The 23,523-nt window shown below is 38.8% G+C and overlaps 1 protein-coding gene across 1 annotated transcript in view; it reads left to right on the top strand.

Annotated features, from left to right (window-relative positions):
- LOC118788809 (low-density lipoprotein receptor-related protein 1B-like) overlaps positions 1 to 23,523 on the top strand; it is a 358,625-nt gene that overhangs the window by 116,982 nt on the left and 218,120 nt on the right. Inside the window, exons 3-4 of the mRNA XM_036544915.1 lie at positions 19,823 to 19,942; positions 20,622 to 20,750. Of these exons, the coding sequence (XP_036400808.1) occupies positions 19,823 to 19,942; positions 20,622 to 20,750 (249 nt within the window). The remainder of the gene's footprint in view (positions 1 to 19,822; positions 19,943 to 20,621; positions 20,751 to 23,523) is intronic.

Raw genomic sequence — 23,523 nt, 5'->3', positions numbered from 1 at the left:
TTAAGTGAGGCAGGAAAAGGTTATGTGATGTAAGGACTCACTATCCCTTAGGTTACTCACTGGGAGAAAAAAATTCTTGGGTTACACTTGCCTCTTTCACAGAGTACCTTGTGTTTATTTCCTTGGGCGAAAGTAACTTGTGTCTTTTCTAATGTGAATTCAGATTGTGACCAACTTGTAGTTGCATGCAGAACAGTTCAATCAAAATGTATCCATTTTAATGCTTTATGTTTTCAATCTGTGCATTCGGCTAGACAAATATTCTCTCTAAAGTAATGGGAATAATTCTATTCTGGCTTTAATTTAATAATTGTAAATGAGGAAAATGGAAAATATGTGACAAAATGGAGTAGAACTCCACATTTCAAGTACATGCATAATTGCCTTTTTTTCCATTTTTTTCTGGGTACTCACCAATTATATCAGACCCATAATGACTGCCTAGCCTTGCCTCATTAATGCATCTGTCCAGCCTGCTTTCATTAGTGAAATATAACTACAGGAGCAACACTCCCAATGTCCTTAAACATTACAATGATAAAGTGTGCCTGATTTCACCATTAGGTGGTACATCGTTGTTTTGACAGTACCTCCTCCATTAGCATTTTAAATAACAAGCAGATACATGGATGGTGTGGTGAAGAATACAAGTTGTGTTTTTATTGCAAGAAAAGGGATGCACCACCATGCCTGGCTGGGGAGCAGGTCCCACAAAGGGGTCTTTTTTGTGTGAATGTTGCACTCAGTTCAGATCATCAATCACAATCATCAGTAAAATAGCTAAAATCGATCAATCCCATCAGTGTGTGTCAAGTGCCCTGCCATTGGTGGTCTCCTCATCCCCACATGTGACACAGGTACTCTTATACACAAAAGCATCATAGATTTAGGTTGATATGGTAACATTTGAATGTGTTCATGCCCAAAAGGGCTCAGGCAGAGGGTGTGCTCATACATGTCTCACGTGCTTCTCATATAGATCTCTCAAACTGGCACTGATGGTTAATTCCACAGAGGGGTACTCATTTGGAGTTGGTAGACTCAGTAGTGGAGCATGGTCCCATGAGTCTTATCAGTGAGGAGACAGCTGTGCAACTCAGCTGACCCTACAACACAAAGAAAATAAGTGAAGGCCAATGTTTAGACTCATTGTAGGGAGACCTTTGTGTTCAAGTGCTTACTTTTCAGCATGCATACAGCAGACTATGGCATGTACTTTAGTGTAGCTCTGAAAATAATCCACAAGTTGCCATGCCTTAAGGATAACATGCATTGTGGTTAGACAGAATTGAGAACAAGATGTTATTTTCAGCTTGCATTGCATAAACAATATTAAAAAAAAAAAAGTTTCTCAAGTTTGAACAACTGGTATTAAAAAAGATAAGATCTGAAAAAAAGATTCCTCCTCCAAATAAAGATGCATCTTCTTCTTAATATTCTGTTGAAATATTCAAATACACAAACTTCATTATTCATTGCCAAAGTGGTAACAGACATCAGCAAAGTGATACTAATTACATTTGGTTTCTGGAAAGGATACGTTTATGAATAAATGAATGAACTAAACAACCGTCACACAATAATGCAAAGCAATCCTGTGCATGTAATCCAGTCTCCCCTCCCTGTCTCTCAGCACTTTTCAATCATCTTGTTTAATTAACTTTTCATTACTGTTAATTTAAACAAACAAACAGCATCTGCCCCCCAGGGGAACCTTGATAAGAAATGTCCCCACCCCGAACAAGCGTATCTATGACAACGGTACAGCTTATTTCCTGAACCCCCCAACCCAATTCTGAACAATTTGCATATTCACTGTAGTAACATCACTGAAATTAAGCTGAAGCCATTACAAAAGGCAAACCACTTTCCATCGCAGCGGCGGTCTCATCAAGAGATGGCTTCAAATTGAGGAGATTTTCCATTATTCCATTATAGTTCCATTATTTTATACTCCTTCCAATGTTCTTCCTGCATTGCCATTGTTCTCTCTTCGCTGTTAATGGGCCTACAGAACACCACTCTGAGAAGGCTTTGCGGCTATGATCAGTAAGCGATGAAATAATGGAATTGTGCAGATTATCAGTTTGTATTTATAAAACATCCCACGGCCCCCGTCTTTTTGGCTTTGGTGTCATAGCTGCCCACCTTGAAAATCACACCAAATACAAAACATCTTTAGCCTCTGTAACATACAGTATCAACGAAAGGAATCCCTGAGACAACAGTGAGACTTTCTTCGATTAGCTCACTCCCTGTACTATCTGCATCCCACATCCTGTGTATGTCACCATATGGCTGACAAGTATCGCAGCCCCACAATATTATTAGAGAGGGGCCTACATCTGCCCCCCACACAAATTTCCACAAGCAGTCTGAAAATAATGAAAAGTTACAGCCATCAATATGCATTTTGTGGATAAAAAGTAGAAAACAGATACAATCAGTTATAAAGAATTTGAAGTAAAGGAATCACTGTACACCCTGTCAAAGTGCATTTGGAAAGTGTGCACAATCCATGAATACATCAAATGTAATATATGCATCAAATACTTTGCTGGCCCTCACTATTATTGTCTATCATTTTTGCTTTTGAATGATCAATAACCACTGGCTTTAGATGTTTTAAATTAGGGCACAAGCCTGCTTTTATGTTAAAATCTCATCATTAATGAATCAATCAGTAAACCACAAACAATTCATCACATCAGAGGGAGTTCAATGAGGAAAGTCATGCAACCGTTGTAATCAATTTCATGATACTCCTTTCCGATATCTAATGTCCATTCTATTTTTTTATTTGGTTAAGAACTATATACGAACAAATATTAACATGGCCAATAGTGATTTTACATCTTGTTTTCAGCAGTTTAGTCATAGAAACACATATAATCAACTAAAGGAACAATTTTTAAGATCAAATGTTAAAGGTTCTTTATAAAAACCATGAAGAGAAGTAGTAAAATTTACCCCTAAGTTTTATCCCTCAACTCCTTCAACCTGTAACACTCCAGAAAAAAGTGATCAATTGATTCTTCCTCCTTGTAGTTGATCATGGGATAAACACCTTGTCTATGCTTACCCACTTAGCTCTATTGTTGCTGTTCAATTCCAACCGAGTATGGCAGGTTGCCTTTCAGTTGAATGGCTCCATTCATTGGTCAAGTGCTCCTTACCCCAGAAAATTTTAGAGTTGACATCTGCCTGTACTGCCTTTGTAAATGAAAGTGCAAGATTGCTCACTAAATTACTGAGTTTCTCGCTGTCTTAAACATAGGGAAGAAACCCTGTTGCTAGGGCTCTTGTTAATGTTGTTGTGAAGAGAGCACAACAAAAAGATGACAACAAATGATGCTTATCATGTACAGACCCAGTTTTTTTTTTCCTGAATATTCCTAGATGCTTTTTTTAACTGATTGTAACTGAAACAGTGATCACTCGCTTTGATCAACTATCTTATCATCTTTGCTAACAATCAACATAAATCGCTGACTGTATTACATTCTTGCAGTTTGGATCAGCAGACACTTCCAAGTTTCTATTGAACCTGGCCCTGGCTCTCAAAATGCTGTTCTAAATGGGAGATGGGATTTCAAAGCTGCCAAAGTATTTTAGCTTTATATAATTACATTACAAACAGTGTGTTAACTTATATTTTACATTATATTTGTTCAGTGCTCTTGTCTCACCAAATTATATGGTTTACAATTTTTACATTATCTGTCCATGCAGATGGTTGTTTATTGTGCCTTTCCCAAGGGTACAAACCAAACCAGCAACCTTTGGGTAACAAGCCCTGTTTTGAAGCCCATATTTACAGGTACCTGCATGACACTTACATTTTCAAACTTAAATCTGCATCTGCTCTCTTGAAATGGTGTTAGTGCCCTTTTATTATGAATACTTGTCATAAACTCACTTTCTTTTTTGTTACACCTTATTTTTTTCTTGATTGTAGTGAATCCAATCACACGCTCTCATGCACTCACACACACACACACACACACACACACACGTGTGCGTGCTTGTGTATTTGTCTTAAGCATTGCTTTCTGGCGTCTATTACACAGCTCTCCCTCAGTTTTTCTTCAGAAGATCACTGGCCTGCATTAGAACAGACTGCACCATAGCAGCTCTGTGGTGCTGTTGCCAAAGCACTGGACATGGGACCAGAAAGGCTTTGGGTTTGAATACTGATACACTGATACACATTCTCCAACTTGCTTCATTGTTCTTGTAGTCCTGTAGCAGATGGTAAAATTGTAACTATGGCATGAACACCAAAATACCCATGATTGGTTTGCACAAATTCAACTATTGATTCAGAGAGCTAATCCCTCTTTATGCATTAAGATTTTTATCCTTAACATTGATTTAGTTTTCGGTACTTCTATGGGTTCAGTGGCCACGGAGATTATCAGTAAATGCCAATGGCATAAAGTATCACATGCGTAAATTTGGAAGTTAAAGTTAAGGGGAAAAAAATCATAAAATGGTCTTCTGAGTTGCCATGCAGCTTTGTTTGGGTGGCTGAAGATGTGCCTATTGGAAAATGTTGGTTGATTTTTGTTTTTAAATGTGTTGCCCCTACCATATTGGCACAAATAATATGACAGACTTTCGATCAATATTAATTTGAATCTTTCTGGCTGTATGTTTATGCAGTGTCTGTCTGGATCTTGTCAGCCATATTATTATTCTCTGTGGTGTCAGGAAACAATCTGGCGAGATCAAATCTTATGACAGCGACTCTTCCCTTTCACAGGAACACCGATTTAAAATTTAATCACGACGTGAATGATTCATACAATGGCTCTCACAAGCTTTTGTCTTCAATATCTGAGTACATTTGGGTTGCACTTTGTTACATCGATACTCAAAATAACCCAGCATCTTTGGTCCTGAAGTATTTATGAAACTGTGTACAGTCAAGTAAATTCAATAATCTGACTCATTAAAGTTGTTTCTCTTCAAAAAATGTGATAGTCCACCCTATTTCAATGTAGAATTCTGGATGTAGTCCTACATTTCAAATACGGTGTAATTCACTTAATGTCACCTCTGCCATGCAGAACAAATAGGTGAGATCATGTAAATTGTGTTAAATAGATGAATAGAGAACACTCCTTGAAACATATAAAGGCATTGTTTTCACTGAGCTTTGTGTAATTAAAAAGGCAATAGAAATGCTTTTCCATTTTTGTAGCTGGATAAAGTGGCTATCACTGTCTTCTGTTCGATGGTTTGGACTCAAGTATTATTATCCTGCCCTTAGTTATAACCCTGCTTGTTGGTATTGCAGAGCATGAAACCAGTCTATGGGAGGAGCTGGGGTGTCGCCTTAGCCCCACCTGAGGCATTTGGCAGCCCTGTCTGTGGAAAAGCAGCTAATGTTCCTTGCTATGAAAAAAAATGTGCAAAAACTCACTTGTCAAAAGTCTAGAAAAGTATGGAATTGTGAAATGAGAAATGTGCAGGTGTCATGAATTATCAATGGCACACTCCTTGTCATCGACTCCACTGGGGTTCTGACATCTTTTGTGGTAAATTTCAATCATTTTTCTTTTTTTTTGCCGGATATTTGAAGGTATTGAGTGATGACGAGCGGTGCCCACATTCTTAATGAGCTACTGAATGTAGTGATAGTTTGAGTTTCTTATAACTTGTGTAGGATTTATTGCTATTACAGGAGTAATAGAGTTAATTCCAGTGTTCTGGATTTTGCAGAGCAGCTCTCCATCTTAGCATGGTACGAATGTTCCCTGTGGGTGTGTTAGTGTAATGTGTATTAAAGAGCTCTTAGGGATGTTTTCCATAAGGTAAGCAGGGAAGTTTCAATCACAGTTATCACTTGACATGTTCATCTGCTTGGAGCTTCAAATACATTTGAAGACTTCTGGAAAACATCAAGTACTTGACACTAAACCACAGAGAAAGTGTTTAGTTGGACATACCAAAAACACACCAAGCCAATGGGACTAAAAATGGTTATTTTTAAATTCATGTTATGTCCACTCAGTCATTTTCTGGGGATTCTTTTTCCTGTGCTGTGCTTTAACGTTTTTCAAAATTGTCATGTAAATCTCATCATTCAACATACATTAGTATGCAATATTTGGGGATGACACGTTTATTAAGATAGAACAACACGGGTCATTTGATGTGAACTACACACAGAAGGTCCATAGCTCCTGCCATAAATAATCTTTTCTATAAAAAAGAATAAACTCATTTACATTTCTTAAATCTTTTAAATGCAATGGTTGACATCATTACATAAATGTATCATGATTGATGGATACTCTAGCTGTCTGAAAAGCTCCCTGTAAAGTAGAACTCCAGTTTTAATTTAAGAGCTGTGAAACTACCTGGTACCGATTTAGTGGCTATACATCACAATCAGAATCTTGTGTTGGCCAGAGTCTCTGTTTGGTCAACTAATTTACAGTAAGAGGAGGTAACATTCTGAAATGCCCACAAATGGCAGAAGCCAAAAAGGAAGGGCAAAATTAGCCAGATGGGAAGGCAGGTCATTAGGCAGAGATTCCTCGGCTCAAACTGAGGGCTTGTGTCCTTGTGGCCAGTGGTACTGTGCTGTAATCACAATGATATCCACACCATCTGCAGTACATCCTGGCCACAATGGTGGACTGCAGGTCATCTCTGTTTGTGGTGTAAACAAGAGCAAATCAGGAAAATGACTGGAACCTGTGCTGTGCAGATAAGCACTCTGTTAGGCTTTACAATATATTTGGGTATCTAATGTTTTAAAAAGTGTGGGGAATTCAGCCAGATTCAGTCCACCCACATTGCACTTTTTGCTTAATGTGGAATATCAACAAGAATTATGTTTTGTTTCTTTATTTATGTACTTTCACATCATTTAATTAAAATATTGTTAAATATAACAAATGAAGTTATATGTGGTGCAGTAGTTTGCAAAGTTTTGGTGTTCACTGTTAAGGACACAGCACAATGTGGTTAGGTATGGACCTTATTTTATAAGGGAAACTTCAACAAAATCATTCTTTTGTGTGGTATTACTTACCTTTAAAATAGTTTAAATAATCAAGTAGTGTATTTTTTCAAATTTATCTTTGATAATTGGTGAATTGGCTTCTGCTGACATTATGAGAGTAGGGATGCCTTGTCAGGTCTCATATACTTAAATGGCTTACCTGGTTCTGTGGACCAATCGATTCTGAATCCATTCATGGACCACTTGCCCATGTACAGTCTTTCTCCTGAGGACTGTCTAAATCCATTCTTTTCTCCATCTCTGCTGGCTTTAGAGAATTCACAATTTCAGTGTCCTCCCATGACACCAAAAGAAAAAGCTTTTAAAATGTACTTTGAGTAGGGAGATGTTCAGAGTGCTTAAATAAGACAGTATATCCATATGGACAAACTGTACACATATGAATGCAGAAAGAATAGTTCTGCAGAGTCAAAGAGGTACTTGAAGTATTGGACCTGCACCAGGCTTCTCATTCTTTCCATGTCGAATCCGTAGTGCTGTAGGGGTCTTCAGGTGACAGAGGCTCTTTGAGGGCATGCTATCAAAGTACATTTGAGACACAAAAGATGCTTGTTGACTGTTTTGAATTTAAGTGGTGACACATCACATTATTATTTTCTGTGCCATTTGATGATGTAACGCAAAAACACCATCAAAGTGAGTCATGAGTTTCCAGTGATATGTGTGATTGGAGTTATGTGATCACTTGTGAATAGTAAAATAAATAGATAAATAAATAAATATATAAATAAATAACTGCATATTTTTGAAACTAATAAGCTTGGGGTCTCTTTGGTTCATATTTTTCTTGAATGAACTTTTCTTACTTTTTTCTTAGTGTTCTTAACTACAAACACTCAGAGATGGGCCATGATTCTTTTTTCACCCTTGTTTCTTAAATATTAAAGACCTACACAGGCTCAGAAATATCACTCTAAAGGTGCATATTCTTTTGAGAGATGGCCTTCAGAGGCTGGAGCAGAAGTGCTTTGAACTCCATAAAATGTTCATCCTGACAATACTCCTTGTGATTTTACAGTGTAATCACTCAATAGTTTCTGTCCTATACTAGGAGATTTATACTTGTTTTTGGCAGTCATCAAAGGAAGTTAAAAGCCTTGTAGGCCATCTCTGATTATATAGTCCACTTATCACAAGGTCTGTACCAAAAACAGTAGTAATACTACTACCACTACTAATAATAATACAGACAATTATAAGTTATTACATTGCATTATAGACATTTAGCAAATGCTCTTATCCAGAGCAACTTACATAGGTTATCATTTTTGTGCATTGTTATCCATTTATACAGCTTGACATTTTCTGAGGCAATTGTTGGTTATATACCTTTCCCAAGGGTATAGCAGCAGTGCCCCAGCTGGGAGTCAAAGTGGCAACCTTTCAGTTATGAGTCCTACTCTTTAACCAGTATCCTACACTGCCACCCTATATATATATATATAAGTTATTGTCTGTGTATGTCAATATACTCAGCTTATACTCAGCAAACATTTTATAATGATTTACATCTTTTTTGTGTAAGGGTACAGCTGGTGGTAAGAAGTGTGGCCCAGGGCAGAAGATATAATGTATAAGAGGAAGAATGTTCTCATGTAGGATTTAGGGCTTGATTGTTGTGTCTGACATAACTGACCACTCCAGCATGGCTGTGAATGTATGTTCTTTATGCAAATAATAGTTATTCTGTGACCATAACAGACAATGGTATGAGAGGCTGTCATATGTAGTGGTGAAAAGCAAAAGAACAGTTTTCATTTTTTGAAGTTTTCAAAGTTTGTCTTTGTACAGGGTATTCTTTGATGTCAGAAGGGTGGGTCATTGCAAAGGGCTGCAGTTTAACGTGTTCATTTGCAAATATGGGTTTAATTCCCGGTCGAACTGTTGAGATTTAATGAGCGCAGGACATGGATTAAGTGGACTAATTAGCAAATTAGCACCTTTAAAATCAGGTTGCAGACAACAGAGCACATTATTTCTGTAGCAGGCAATAGCAAATGTGCATGACTGAAATGAAATGTTTAGATCTCTGAAAATCCATAAAGGTCTCTATTCAGTCTAACAAACTAATATACATTACATTACATTACACATTACGTTACATTCATTTAGCAGACACTCTTACCCGGAGTGACTTCCAGCACAAAAAACAAGTGTCCATTGAAGCTGAATGAGCAACAGTGTCAGATCAGGCTACCAACACTCACAGACCAGTGAGTGTGAGCATAACACTGTTCAAGCCCTGCCCCAAGTTAACTTGTGCAACATGACTAGACAACAGAAGCAAAGTATACTACCATGCATCAGTCACTACATCAAAGAATCCATAATGCATTGTAATGCCTCACGTAAAATAAACAGCAGGTACTATACGTAGCAGGTGTTGGGGGTGGGGATTGAGGTGGAACCAAGGTCCAGTCTGAAGAGGTGGATCTTCATTCTGGGTTGGAAGAAGGCCAGTTATTCCGCTGTCCTTACCCCCTGGAGGAGTTTATTCCCACCACTGAGGGACAAAATAGGACAATAGCACAAATAGGGATTGTGTCTGAGAGCATTGTGTCAGGAGGTTGCAGAACGTAGTGATCTTGGCAGAGCATAGTGTTTGAAGACCGATTGTAGGTATGAGGGGGTTGTCCCATTCACTGGCCCGTATGCCAGCACCAAGGTCTAGAACTTGATGTGAGTGATAACAGGAAGCCAATGAAGTGAGGTGAAGAGGTGAGCAACTTTACTATGCTTAGGAAGATTTAGACAAGTCGTACAGCTCGATTTTGGATTAGTTATAGTGGTTTGATGGCACAGGCAGGAAGACAAGCAAAGAGGGAATTACAGCATTCTAGGCGTGAGAGAATCAGGGCCTGAACTACGAGCTGCATAAAATATGCAGGGAAGTAGGGGTGGATCCTTTGAATGTTGTACCTGACTCACCACCACACCCTGATTACTTAAATAATAATATTACTTACATAATAGTGAAATATGTGTATAATTAAGTTGATAAATGCTTGTTTAAATAGTAAATTTTTAATGTCACCAAGCACCAAATGAATCATTTTGTGTAATCAGTGAGGAAAAGAAAGTATTACGTACTTTTTTATCAAAAATGTTTTGTCATTGTTGTCAGTCCAGGCCCTGGACATCAAAACATTAAATGTTGTATTAACTTGAAATAATTGCAGACAGAAGAAGGGTCTATTTTTGTTTCTCCTTAGATTTGCTTCTATGTGTATTTTTGCCACTCGGTGCTAATGGACTTTGAAGTAGAGCTTGGTTCTGATATTTTTCATGTTTTACATAAATGCAGTTATTAAGCCCACACCTCACTTTGAATTGAATACCTTTTCCTCAGCAAGCTTATGGCACTTTCCACTGATTGCTAAGTCGACTTTAAAACAGCAAATGTGTATTTGCCCCATTTGTTGTTTCTTCAATCGAGGGCAACTTGCACTCTGCTGGACAGTATTCTTTTTTTTTCTCAAAAGGTCCAGTTCTGTTGTCTAACGTGCCACGAACACATTACTGTAATAGCCGTAATCATTTCAGTAATAACCCAGAATGCCATGCTTTTCCCATAGCCAATTTTAGGGCTATTTTCTTTTCTTGTCCACCCACCATCATGACTTTTTTGTCGCCACGAAAGCTCTTAATCCAAACTACTGTGTTGCTCCTAAGTAAACTCCTTGCAGTGCACCCTAAGCTGGGGGGGGGTTGTCTTTGATCACTAATATCAGGAGAATGGTTTGATTGTAATTATAACATGAGCATTGTACCATTAATTTCAGTGACACAGGATCCCAGAATAGAAGTACGTTGAGAGAGGTAGGAGAGTTTTAGTCATCCCCATTAATGTTGCTCTGAATGCACTATTACATCTTAGACTTTTGTTTTTAGTCTTCAATACCATAATTCCATGACTGACAGAAGGGATGGCAAACCAATATCACCAATGCTCAGAGCCACTCATTAAATTGAGTTTCAATCAGCACAGTATGCAGTCTGGAATCCAATCGCTTTTTTTATGCCTTTCCATAGTAACATTCACAAATAAAATTGTCAAGTCTGAGATATCTGTCAGCCAATAAATGGCTTGATGTCAGACAGACACTGTGTCTCCTGTCGTTCACATTTTAGAAATCAGCTTTTTTTTTTTTAGCAGTTTCTGATTCAGATGTAATCCGGCTGCATTTCACAAAATGGCATTTTACAATGTTGGCAATTTCCACTTCATACAAGCTACACTTGAGAACTGGCCTTGACATTCTACACTCTGTTGTTCTTTCAACAGCATCATTCATTTTGAATGCATTCCCTTTCAGTCTACAGGGGAGGACACACATTCTCTTTTATCTGCATCTCGTTGCTTTGCCTGAGGTAATATTTGGCGGACACACAACATGATTTGAGAGTAAATTTGGCCTTCCATTCCTGCTTAGGTTGTGCTGCACGGTTTCACTCATTATCGTATTGCTAGTGTAATGCTGCTGTGAGATCTTGTTGTAGAATGAAAAATAAAGGAAGTTACTGAACTTTTGAAAGCACGACTTGTACCTTGTCAAGTGCTCCTTGACGCTGCTGTGCTTCTAAAACCGATATATAAACATTGCAGGTATTGCAAACATAGAGACATAAACACACATATCCCTGATGAACTGGCGGTATTGAGTCACTCAGTATGAACAACAAGATTTCAGGAAGAAAACTATTCCTTTTTTTCAGTAGCCCACAACTGAAAACTACCGAAAACCACATTTAGAATCTGAAATGTTGATACATATGCTTTCACAGAGTCTCAAACTACCATCTTAGCGATCTTTGAACAAAATCAGCAGCAAACATGATGTAAATCAGGAAGAGTTTAAATCAGTTTAAAGTGAATTAAGATGTGGAAGGAATGCGTTTTGAACATCATAGAGTGATAAAATTCATTGTGTTATCCATATGTATCACTGTCAAGCATATGCCCTTATCCAAGCTGGCCTGAAATATAAAGGATGTAATTATTACAATATCAAATCCAATGCAGTTGCAACATCAAGATTCAGAATATGCACTTAAATAGATAAAATGCAAGCAGGAGGAAAGACGGTGGTTGATTGATTCATCTGTTGAGTTTGATTTAGGAAAAGTCATTCATGTTACAGTTGCATTATTGGGACAGACCACATGTAATATCAGCATGGCTTTTTTAATTTGGTTTTTGATGAAATAAGGAATGGGCTTGAGCATTATCAGGTCAGACTGAAGGTATTATAATTTTCATGTAGTGCTTTGGTTTGTTTTGTGCACTGAAGGATAAGTTGACTGCTTTGGATTTGGACTGAGATCTGAGGATTACTTTTAGATCCCTCCCTTGGTGTCTGGTCACTGTGCACATCCCCTTCCATCAAATGAGAAATTTGCCAGCCATCACACTAAGAATGTTAAAGCCTGAAATTTTTGGGAGTGTACATATAAGGATCAGAAGAAACAGTCTTTGTTCAGAGGCTGGCAAATGGCAAGTGCATTAAAAAAAGCTTCCACTTGGCTTTAATCGATGAAAGACAAGGAAGAAAGAGAGAAAAAGGTTGATTTATGTCCTTGTGCAATTGGTTTCTGTAAACTCTTTATATATTAACTTGCGCTATGAATGGATTAAATGTGGATGATTTTATATTGAGGAATGATGTCCCAGAGTATTCTTTGAACATGCTACAAATTGTAAGTACAAGCAAGGTTAAGTAGTCATTTGATTTGACATGCTTAATTTTAACTTTTTCAGTTTTTACCAGATTTAACATTTAACTTTAACATTTATTTATTTAAATATTTTTCTGGTGTTCTATTGGAGTGAATGTTACTGTTTACAGCTAATTGTAAGGTTGGTCCAAGGAGTGAAGGTTTTCACTGCCATTTAAGATTGGAGATATGAATCTAAGTGAGTGTGAATGTTTTACCATTTTGTATGCATTTTCAATTGCCTAAACTGGCATTTCTAAATAAGCCAGATAATATAATCTTCAGAGACTGAAATGTATAGTCTATTATCAGTCACTGGCCTGGATTCTAGCAACCACCCAGACAGCTCATATATTGCCTCTGCCATATTTCAAGTGGTGCACTCCATCTTAATGTATCAGCGAGCTAACAGGATGTACATATTATGAAAAATGAAGTACAGATGAATCTATAAATCTTGTCTTACTGTGTGCTGTTCTTTCAACCTCATTGCTTGGCAGGTGACAGCTTCCACCCCCTCAAAAACCTGTTAGTCTCTGAAAAGGAAGTATTTTTTGCACAGTGGTTCCTTGACGGTTTTTTCCCAAAAAGTCTCATGTTTAAAGTCACCATGGCAACAGACAATAGAACTCCGTACCAACACATGCATAATGCATATTTCTCAGGGTTTTTGTTTCTGTTGTTTTGTTTTAATATAGTATTTATTACAAACAGAATGAAAACAGGAACTGTCAGCCATCATGTCCTTACCCATATCCAAGGTGGCTCTGAGAGCAACTAAGGAGGTGAATTTGTTACCACATGACAGTTAGGCACTGCTTTTATAAAAGTACATAATATTAGTAAAAATGAAATTATGTAATGTAGTTTCAGCACAAATCCTGCTGTAAATATGGATCATACTGTATATAAACATGATGAAGGCTTCTGCTGTGCAAACTACCAAGATAATTCATTGTGACTGTCCAGTCTTTTAAAGATAATTATTATTATTATTTTATTATTTATAATTATCACAAAAAAGACAATCAAACCTGCTGTGATTCAAATCACATATCTGGTTTGAATGACACTGGTCGCCATAAAAGTTCAGGTTATGCTGGCATTAAATTGCATGGTTACAATTGTACAAAAAGCAACAAAAAGCACTGCAAGTAATTTCTACCTTAAAGTCAATGGCAGATGAAGAAGCAGCTCAAAGGCTTAACGTTTAGAGGCGATAAACAGTTTTTGAATCCAGAGTCATAATTGGGCTTTAATTACTGTTCAGCTGTGGCATATCTGAAAATAATTGAAAGTCATTTTTTGTCTGTATCTGTTTGGAAGTACAGCCCAATGAGAGCATCTCCTATTTTGTTCCTTGAGTCATGAATTGTGGTACTTTGTTCTTTTCATTACAAAGTCATCATGGCTGGTGAAAAAAAAAAAAAAAGTTAAGCTCTCAGAGTAAATGAGAAATGACTGGGAAAGAACAGAGATTCAGTAAGTCTTCTTTCAGAGTAGAGACCAGCCAAGTTGTACATAAGCAGACAGGCCATTTGAAAATGCAATGTTGACGTTTCTTTTGTTGTGCACCAGAGCTTTCGGAGATGATGAGCGCTTAATGACTTCAGACCAGCATATGAGAAAGCTGTCGTCCTTGCTTGCCGGCTACTTCAGCGGAGCCGCTGGGGAGAAGAAATAGTGCAGTATGATAGTTAGATTACAGGTGACCTTACGTTTTTTGCTAATCTAATAGGGCTTGGAAAATGGGAGTATTGTTATTCTTCCACCTCCTCTGCACCCCCTCATGGAGGTTTCACAGGCAGGAGGGCGGTATTTTTTGCAGGGATGATGAATTGCTCTTGGTGCAGGCAGCTGTTGGGACCCTAGTGGTTAACGGCTACGATGGCCGAGGTAACACGACAGACGTTTCCCTGCGCTCTGGTCCCTTCGACCACTGTCCAGATTACTGAACCATCATTTGGTTTGTTGATGTCCCGGAGGAGCAGAATCACCTTGAGGAAGATGGCATAAGTTATGCCGAGATTCATTTCATGCCCCGCAGCCGGAGGAATCCTCTCGCTCTTGAAGGGCCGGTATAATGGGCTTTTCACAGTCAGACTCGATTATTTGGAAGTGTAGGAGGAGAGATTACTCTAAGCGCCAAACACAACAATGGTTTTGCATCATGTCACCCCCCTTCCCCCCATCTGTCCGTCATACACTGAAGACATAACAAAACTCATTCATGTTAAATGAACATCATTTATTCATGTATCCAGGGTGAGTTGCTTAACTTGTGTGTTATGGATTTAGACAACTGGATATTTTATTTAAGCAATTGAGGTGAAGAACCCTGATCAGGGAAACAAGTGCTGGGGGCCATGCAAGATATGAATCGGTAAATGGCAAATGCAGCCTCCTCACCACTATGCTGAACCTGTGAGGCAACCCCTTAATTATGTAGCTGGACGGATCATTAGGCTAATTGAATGCAGGTGACTGTGGGCTCAGGGCACTCCCTTTTTACTTTGTAGAGCCTCTGAAAGTGTAGCACTCCAGCAGCAAACCCATCTGCCCCTGCTCTTGGCTGTAATACATTTCATATTCCTCTTGCCTTTCTGTACAACAGTGAGTTGCCAGTCAAATGAGATAGACCCTTGTAACATAAGAACCCCGGTTTCATTGCACATGCATAGGTTGCAGGCAGTAGAAGAAAGCGATTCTTCTGTCTCCAGCAGGGCAGAGGATTTGATTGAACCAAATTTTAAATGGTGTGCTCGGTGATGACACTTTGAACTCCACACCAAGGGAACCTCCTGGTCTTGTCTGTGTGCATATTTTGAATCATTTCAACAGTGAATACCGTCCTGAAATGACATGACCAGAAGAGACACACAACTATGGATTTTGCAAATTGTGTTTTATTTATTTTTAAAATTTAACAATCATCAAACATATTGTATCCATGCAGATGTCAATGGTTCCTAAGTGTTCATTACACCCCTTTGGAGCTGAAAACCTAATAATAAATCCAATACCTAACACATTAATCTAGATATCTCGTTTAGCAATCCTGCCTGAAAGCACATGGAATAGTGGCTACATTAAGTTGATTTCCCTAACGAATGATTCCCATAGGTTTTGCCTGCATCCTGTAAGCTCAGACCACTCAATTATCTTCTCTAACAAAGGCATTACCATATTATATTCCTCCTTAACAGCATTATTGAAAAATCCATTTTGGAATACTCTTATGCCATCGAATTGTAATTAGCATGTTTTCAATTTAAAGATATTATAGAATAGAGAGCTAAACAAACTGCAGCGGACACACTGTGCAAGTTGTGGGTGCCTTTACAACCAATGCATTCAGTTGAATGAAATCCTTATGTGTTTTTATTTAAAACTCAATGAACACAAATTGCATCATAATGAACTGTACTGTGTGAGATTTGAGTGTGACACTATATTATCTGGGTGGGGAAAATACCAGTTAGCAACATTCCCTCTTTATGATTTCTTTGAACTGCAGTTTCATTTTTGCCAACATTCAACATCAAACTACAACGAAGAATTAATTAGATATGATTCCAATTTTTTTTTTTTTTTTTCCAGTCTAAGCTGGGGTATCAAAGGAAAAAAGCTACATCGACAATAATGCAACTTTGGCAGCCAGGTTATCCACACATTTCGGTTTATACAATGGTTGTGTTGTCACAAAGACATGAATATTTTTAGATAGAGAGATTGTTGACAGCCTAAGATGGAGCATCCTTTGTGGAGATATTAAGCAACAGTGGACATTTTATTCAGATAAATAAAACACTCGCCTGTTGCATGCCACAGACAGTTACAAGTCTCAGGCTGTCTGCATGGTCTCACACCTCATTTTTCATTTTCATATTAGTGCATCTTTGTGTATATATATATATATATATATATATATATATATATATATATATATATATATATATATAATACAAATATTATGCTCATCCACCCCCCATTCCTCCCCTTGCTGCTAAGTCTTATGCATTCCACATTGCTGAACTGCAGATCTCTGTTGCCATGACCCATTGCTGATTGGACAACTTGAGTTCAGAGGCCAGTCAATAGCAGTCAGAGATGGGATCAGGATTCTGTGCTTGTCACTATAAAGATGTTAGATAAGCAAACATGTACAGAGAAAAAAGGTTGTGAGACAAAACTATTGATCTGAAGTATGGTATTGAACTTTTAAATATATTGGACATAGCACGGTAGATTCATGCAAATGCTACCATCATTGTACATCTTGCTTTTGCAATGTCAAATGCAGTTTTGTGTGAGCATAAGGAGAACCTGATATACATTTTTTTAAAAATATGAGATAGAAAAAACGAAGAAAAAAAAAAACACAATATCTTGTTCGAGGTTTAAAAGAGCCCAGATTTTTATGGGAAGAATATAGTGATGTATGCTGTAATCGCCCTTGGTACACAACATAACTTTGCTGAGATAGGGTGGAATGTTGCAGGAGTTGTTTTTTTTCCGTAGCTGTTAATCACTGCTAAACTGTAGCAGGCCCCTCAGCCGAAAGTATATTTATTCCCTTTTTTACCACATGAGACGACAAATTGTTCCTGACAGGACAACAGGAAAGTAAAATGTATGACAAAGAGATTGCTCAGCTGCACTCTATATTACTCACTAGACTCATTTTAGATCTGCTCTTTCTGGGAAGTAAAAAAGTGACAAATGAGATGCAAGATACCAAGCTGGACACAACCTTGACACTGTCACAAAATACACAGTGGAAGGTCCTAGTTTTGTATTCCTGAAAAGCATGGAAACACATAAACAATCAAAACCTACATGTGCTTGCCTTCTTGTTGAGTGCTGCTTTCACCCACTCATCCCCTGCCTTCACATACTTCTAGGACACGAGTTTTGTCACAGTGATTCCTACCTGCCCTTGAATACCATTGGGCTGATGCTGTATGAAAGCTGGTGAGCTTGAAATGATTCGGTTTTTAGAGAATTCTGCAGCGGTATAGTCCCTTAACCGAGTCATCAAGTGGTAAAACTTTCACATAAGTTGCATGCTTTCCAAAAAAACCTTGGTACAGCAGTGCTATATTTGCTCTCAGAGAAGATGATGCTAGGAGGATGTTGCTGAACAGACAAGCTCTATTATTAATGTGTCTCAGCACATTATCAGAACATGCAATACATCCCTCCCTTCATTGCTGCCCACAGAGAGTGGCGGGGGCAGCCTGTCTCTGAGCCACAATCTGAGGCCCCCACACACATCTAATCCTTCATAGTCAGTCACCAACGCTCCATCTGCCAGAATGGCCCCCCAAAACCAAATAAAGCTGGAGCACTAATGGATAATGGAAGGCTAATGGCAGAGTGTGGTGAACTTTGCTTTCTGTGCAGCACCACTGAGGGTAAATTAGTTTCAGCCATTTCTGAAAGGGTTTTGCCTTATTATGTGAGAGGACACAGCAAATGATCAACTAGCCACTGATCCGAATGCTGCACCCTGATTGCACCATTTCCAGCCAGATCTGAGCTATTCAACAGAAATATTAGATATTTATCCATGTACTTTCGAAAGCTCGACAGGAAGCACCCCTTCGACAAAATAAGTATGTCCCAGAATGCTTCATTCCACAATGATTCGTGACTGCTTCTGTCCACAGTTTCAAGTGCTCAGCACCTGCTTTTCCTGAACTGGCAAGTTTTCAGAAGGCACTCCAATGTGAAACTCATGATATAATTGGACTGTTGGGGTGCATGAAAAGTGTGCAGTTAGAGTATAGATTAGAATTTAAGAACTAATTATTAATTGTAATCCACGGTTCATCCCATAGGGAACAACATTCTTGTCCAGGGTACATGAACAAAAAGTTTAAAAAAAAAAAGACTTCCATTCTGGATCCTTATGAAATCCTCTGCTCCAATTCCGATTTTAAATACTGCACTGGATCCCACACTAAATATTCATATGCAATGGGTCACTGGACATTTTTAATATGTGAATACAGCAGTAGTAGTATTATTAAAATTATTCAAAAGGTATGGTGTTATCGGAGACACAGTGAATGTCAGGACGTAATGAATCCTTGTAAAGTCTGCGGAATCACATGCTGGCTTATTTATACTTCCAGGATTGACTGTGAACATCTGTAGGAGGAAAGAGAAGAATGCAGAATGTGAAATGTGATGTTCAAAGTGAATTTAATGAAATTGATTGCAGCACATACATTGTGCAAGCATTAGTAAATCATTGCAATTTTCCAGCAGAGTTGTGGATCGATTAAAGTACAGTGGGTAGTGGAGGGATTTGGAGTACTGGGCAGTCTTGAACAGCTTTGTAAAGGATGTGTGCCATTATGGGCACATGGCACTGTTTAGGCAATAAATAAGACACAGTGCACCTTCAATTTCAATTTAATGCTTTTTATTGATGGTCAGCTCAGGACAGGGTGTAATCTTAACACTTTGTCAAAGAAAACTGATTTTAAATTGACAGTGCATTTGCATTAGGGCTACTGAATCTTATTACATATAATGAAATGTTTGTACCAATGCAAAACCAAATGCTTTTGTGCTCCGAAAAAAAGTGGGTACCTGCTGATGTATAGAGCTGAAGCGAGAAGTTAAACCTCTAACACTGGGAAAACAAACAGACCCAATTCTTCCTACTCTACTCTACTCTGCAGCAAAACATGCTGTATCTCTGTCATCATTATAAAGCTTGGTCTGTTCTTATTTTTGATATATAATCTAATTCCCACAGCACAGGCAATATCACAAGCTATGGATGGTCTCTGAGAAAAACCAAAGGATCGAGTTGCACTGCAAATATCCACTCAGTTCTTTTTCCCATGAATTGTTTTCTCCTCTCTTGATTAAATTTGATGTTCCTCTCTTCTGTGAAAAGGTAGAGAGCGCTTATCTGAGATTTTCTTCAGAGCACCTGCCAACAGCAGCCAAATCCTGATGCTGATGGAAAAAAATCTTTGGGGAAAGTGGGGGAGGAGGGGGGGGGTGGGTGGAAGGAATCCAATCTAAATGGTTTCTCCTCTTTTCCAGAGCTCCTGCCAAATTGTCACGCGCTGCGGTGTCAGTACGGCTGCGTCATGACGAGATACGGGACATTTTGCTTCTGTGCAGACGGCTTTGAGGTGGAGAGGGACGGGCGGACCTGCACAGGTGGGCGTGACCAGCAAGAGATCAGAACGAATTACGGGGAGCAGGACAGCAGCCCCATTGACATTGGCAGGCTTCCCTCTAAAACGTATTACCTTCACCCTTGGCAAACTTTCTATATTAACGAGCAAGAGGCATGAAAATGATAGCCATCTGTCTGTGAAGCCACATTGATTCACATCGAATGCTATACTAGACTGACAGCTGGGGGAGATCTGTCTTTTACTAGTGAGAAAGCAAAGGCGTATGTATGTAAAACACATTTGAATGGAGAGACCACTCAATTGAGCTTTTGAATTTTTGGTCCTATGTGGTTTTAAGATAAAAGGCTCTGTTCTTCTTAAACTGTAATCATTTTCACCGAAAACACAATAGATCTTATTCAGGTTGCAGTAAATCACAAGTCTGTCCTGATGTGAAATTCAAGCAACGCTAACTTTTTACTGAAAGGGTACCCAGACCTTTTGAATGCAAGCATGATATGTTGTGGCTTATACTTTTAAAACATACTGCACAAGGTTTATTGTATTTAAATTCAAAATGAAGCTGTGTGGTTGCAGTGGGGTCGTTTAAAGGGTGTTATTGAAGTGCCACCATAGGGCCACATTAAGTCTGTTTTATGTATTTAGGTCATGTTTGAATACACTTAATTTGTAACAAATTGCTCTCCCTCTCTCGGCAGATTATGATGAATGCTCTGCGTATGGGATATGTAGCCAGACCTGCATGAACACCTATGGGTCCTATCGATGCAGCTGTACAGATGGCTACATCATGCAGTCTGACAGAAGGTCCTGCAAAGCCAAAAATGGTAAGGTGATATATTGTGGAGAGCATCGTGTTCCTGTGTTTTATGAATGCCATTAGCATACTTTTTTGACCAATCAGGTAACCCAATGATGAAGTATGTAGTAGCTCTCTGCGTCTGTGTTGGTAAATGAAACTCAGTTTCATGTATGGTACTGATCTAATGAACACATAGCTAGAGCAAAAATAATACCATACATCTCACACTGTAAATTTTAACCCCCAAACAAGAAAAACTAAAATGATTGAACATCTCAGGTGTGCATTGCCATCTGCAACTTTGTGAGTGGGTGTACCCTGCATTTATTAGGGTCAGATTCATTCAATAAATCTTGCTTCTTCAACAACGGTGGCCCGGTCTGACCATTTACCACCACCGCCTCAATAAAACAATGTCATTTCTCAAAGCTGGGGGGAGACATGAGACTTTGTCGACAGTCGTCGAAAACCTGGCCCCGTGGGACACAGGAACATCACTGACCTGCTTGGGGAATCTGGGTCACCCTACACTGCAGTTATAACCATCTTCGACCCACGGAAGCTTTGCATGGAGTTTGTGCCGTCTTCCTTGTGATGCATTGTGCAAAATGTCAGGCAGATAAAGACCATTGTCAACGGGCATTTGGTTGTGTCATGCCAAAGAATTTACTGTGGAATATATCCAAAAAAATGATAAAGTCTCAAAGTGTGGTTGACAAATAAAATGTGATTGGTTGATTTGAACTTAGTATGATTTGATTAAGAACTTGATCACATGATCATAAACCCAAATTAATGCAAAGCATGATATCAGTTGTTGTCCAGAAGTGAAACCAGCTATGGACATAATGCATACAATTGCAGCCATTTTCTCTGAATACGATCAAAATCAAAGCTGACTAATTATATTAGCAGTCCCTTCAGACACATTCTTGTCCGTTAAAATTTTGCATGCTGGTGTCTTGATGGAAAAGGTGAAAAGTCAAGGACTGAGGCAGAGTTTTGGAGATGAGTTAAACTGCGTGTCTGTGAAGATGAAGTCAGCAGGAGACTCATCCTCCGTGATTATCAGACCTCCTCGATGGAGACTATGAAAAGGAGAAAATTATTTTCGCACCAGTGGTGCTGCAGGAGAGCGCTCTGCAGCTGCAATCTGCAATTCTGTCCCGACTGTCTTTAAATCTGCAGAACTGGAACAGAGGTGTACAAGGGGTAGTCAACCAATAAATGCATACACATTTATTCAATAAATTGAATTTTTTTGGTCTATATTACCAAATAATTACGCATCCACTATTGTGTAGTGACATTAAAGGGGAACTCTGATGAAAACGATCATGATCTGATATGTTGTTTGCTTTCATGTCGGAGCACTCTTTCATGTCTTGAATTGAGCCAGAAGATATTCCAGGAACCAAAGCACGCCCTCAGTGAGCCTGTGGCCCCCAGAGACAAAGCTGCACAGATTCACTGATCTGTAAATGGCTCATCTCATGCTCTGTGTTTTCCCTCAGTCCATCCATATAAAATGTGGATCAGTGAATCCACGCAGGTCCAGCGAAGGCCATGTTTTCGGGTGACAATGACACTTTGCAGGCATGCCTCAGTTCTGGATTGCTAGGTTTGCTCTGAAACAAGTAAGGACTCCTGGGCAGGAGTCAGAATACATGAGACAAAGGTCAAGAAGAACAGTAGTAAAAGTATTTGTTTTTAAAAGAACTTCCCTTTTAAGGAATTATGCAGAGGTGGTCATGTGACACTTGTGTACCACTCATGTATTCAAGATACATGGATGTTTTCTCAGCAGTACAAAGTGCAGTTATTTCATTTGATCTGGAGCTTAGTTTTAGTCATTGGAAGTGACAGAGTATTGACAGACAGATGTTGTAGTGATTGCTACAATGAAACAGCATCTGACATTCCACATTTTACTACACTTATTTACTTGGCAGACAGCCATACCCTGGGTGACTTTCATAGCTACTTACAGTGTTCATTTGTGCAGCTGGATATTTTTTATTGAAGCTGTTCAGGTTAGGTTCCTTAATCAAGGGTACATTCCTAGTGTCTGGGAATCAAACCTGCAACCTCTGGGTTATCAGCCCAGTTAATGTCGGATTTGAGATGGTTTTATTAAAGGTGGTTGTAATAAGATGGCTGTGACAATGATGTGGTGTTGCTGAACATTTTGGGCTCAGCTTCTGGGCCTTTGCTGTTCCCCAAAAATGTATAAAGTATTCTTCCAGTTCCCTGATCTGGATGTCAGCAGACACTGGAAATTGCTTTCTGGTGTAAATATGTTTTATACCCATGGATAAATTTTGTGTTGCCTTATCTATTGTATGAATTAAACATGATATGGTGTCAGCTGGGTATATGGTGAAGAAAGGTCAAGCTAAGTGGATGCGGTCTGGTTTTAAAAAGTGTAGTAATGAAGTAAATAAATAAATACAATGCCGCATGCCCTGTAAATTTAAAGTTTGTACTGCATCACACAAGGGAATCTGTCTGCAGCGAGGGCAGCAGTAGTTGGAAATAGCTTGAAGCACAGCACACCTTGCCGGAGAGAAGCATCTTTGGTGCTTTTAATCAATGTGACTGGTTTCCTACCAGGAATAAGCTGAATATCATTACCCATAAACTTAACTGAACCCACCGTTCACCTACATTAATATTAATTTAGCAGAAGGGATTGGGAGGCCGTGATATATGGGAAATGGGGGACTTCCATTAGTTGTAGGAACTCATGCAAATAAATTTGAGCACATGTTCTCCACAGGGCTGTCCTATGGGGGCCT

The sequence above is a fragment of the Megalops cyprinoides genome, chromosome 14 (genome assembly GCF_013368585.1).
Source record: "Megalops cyprinoides isolate fMegCyp1 chromosome 14, fMegCyp1.pri, whole genome shotgun sequence".
NCBI lineage: Eukaryota > Metazoa > Chordata > Actinopteri > Elopiformes > Megalopidae > Megalops > Megalops cyprinoides.
Note: the sequence above shows the minus strand (reverse complement) of the source record. Positions and strands in the feature narration are given on the sequence as shown.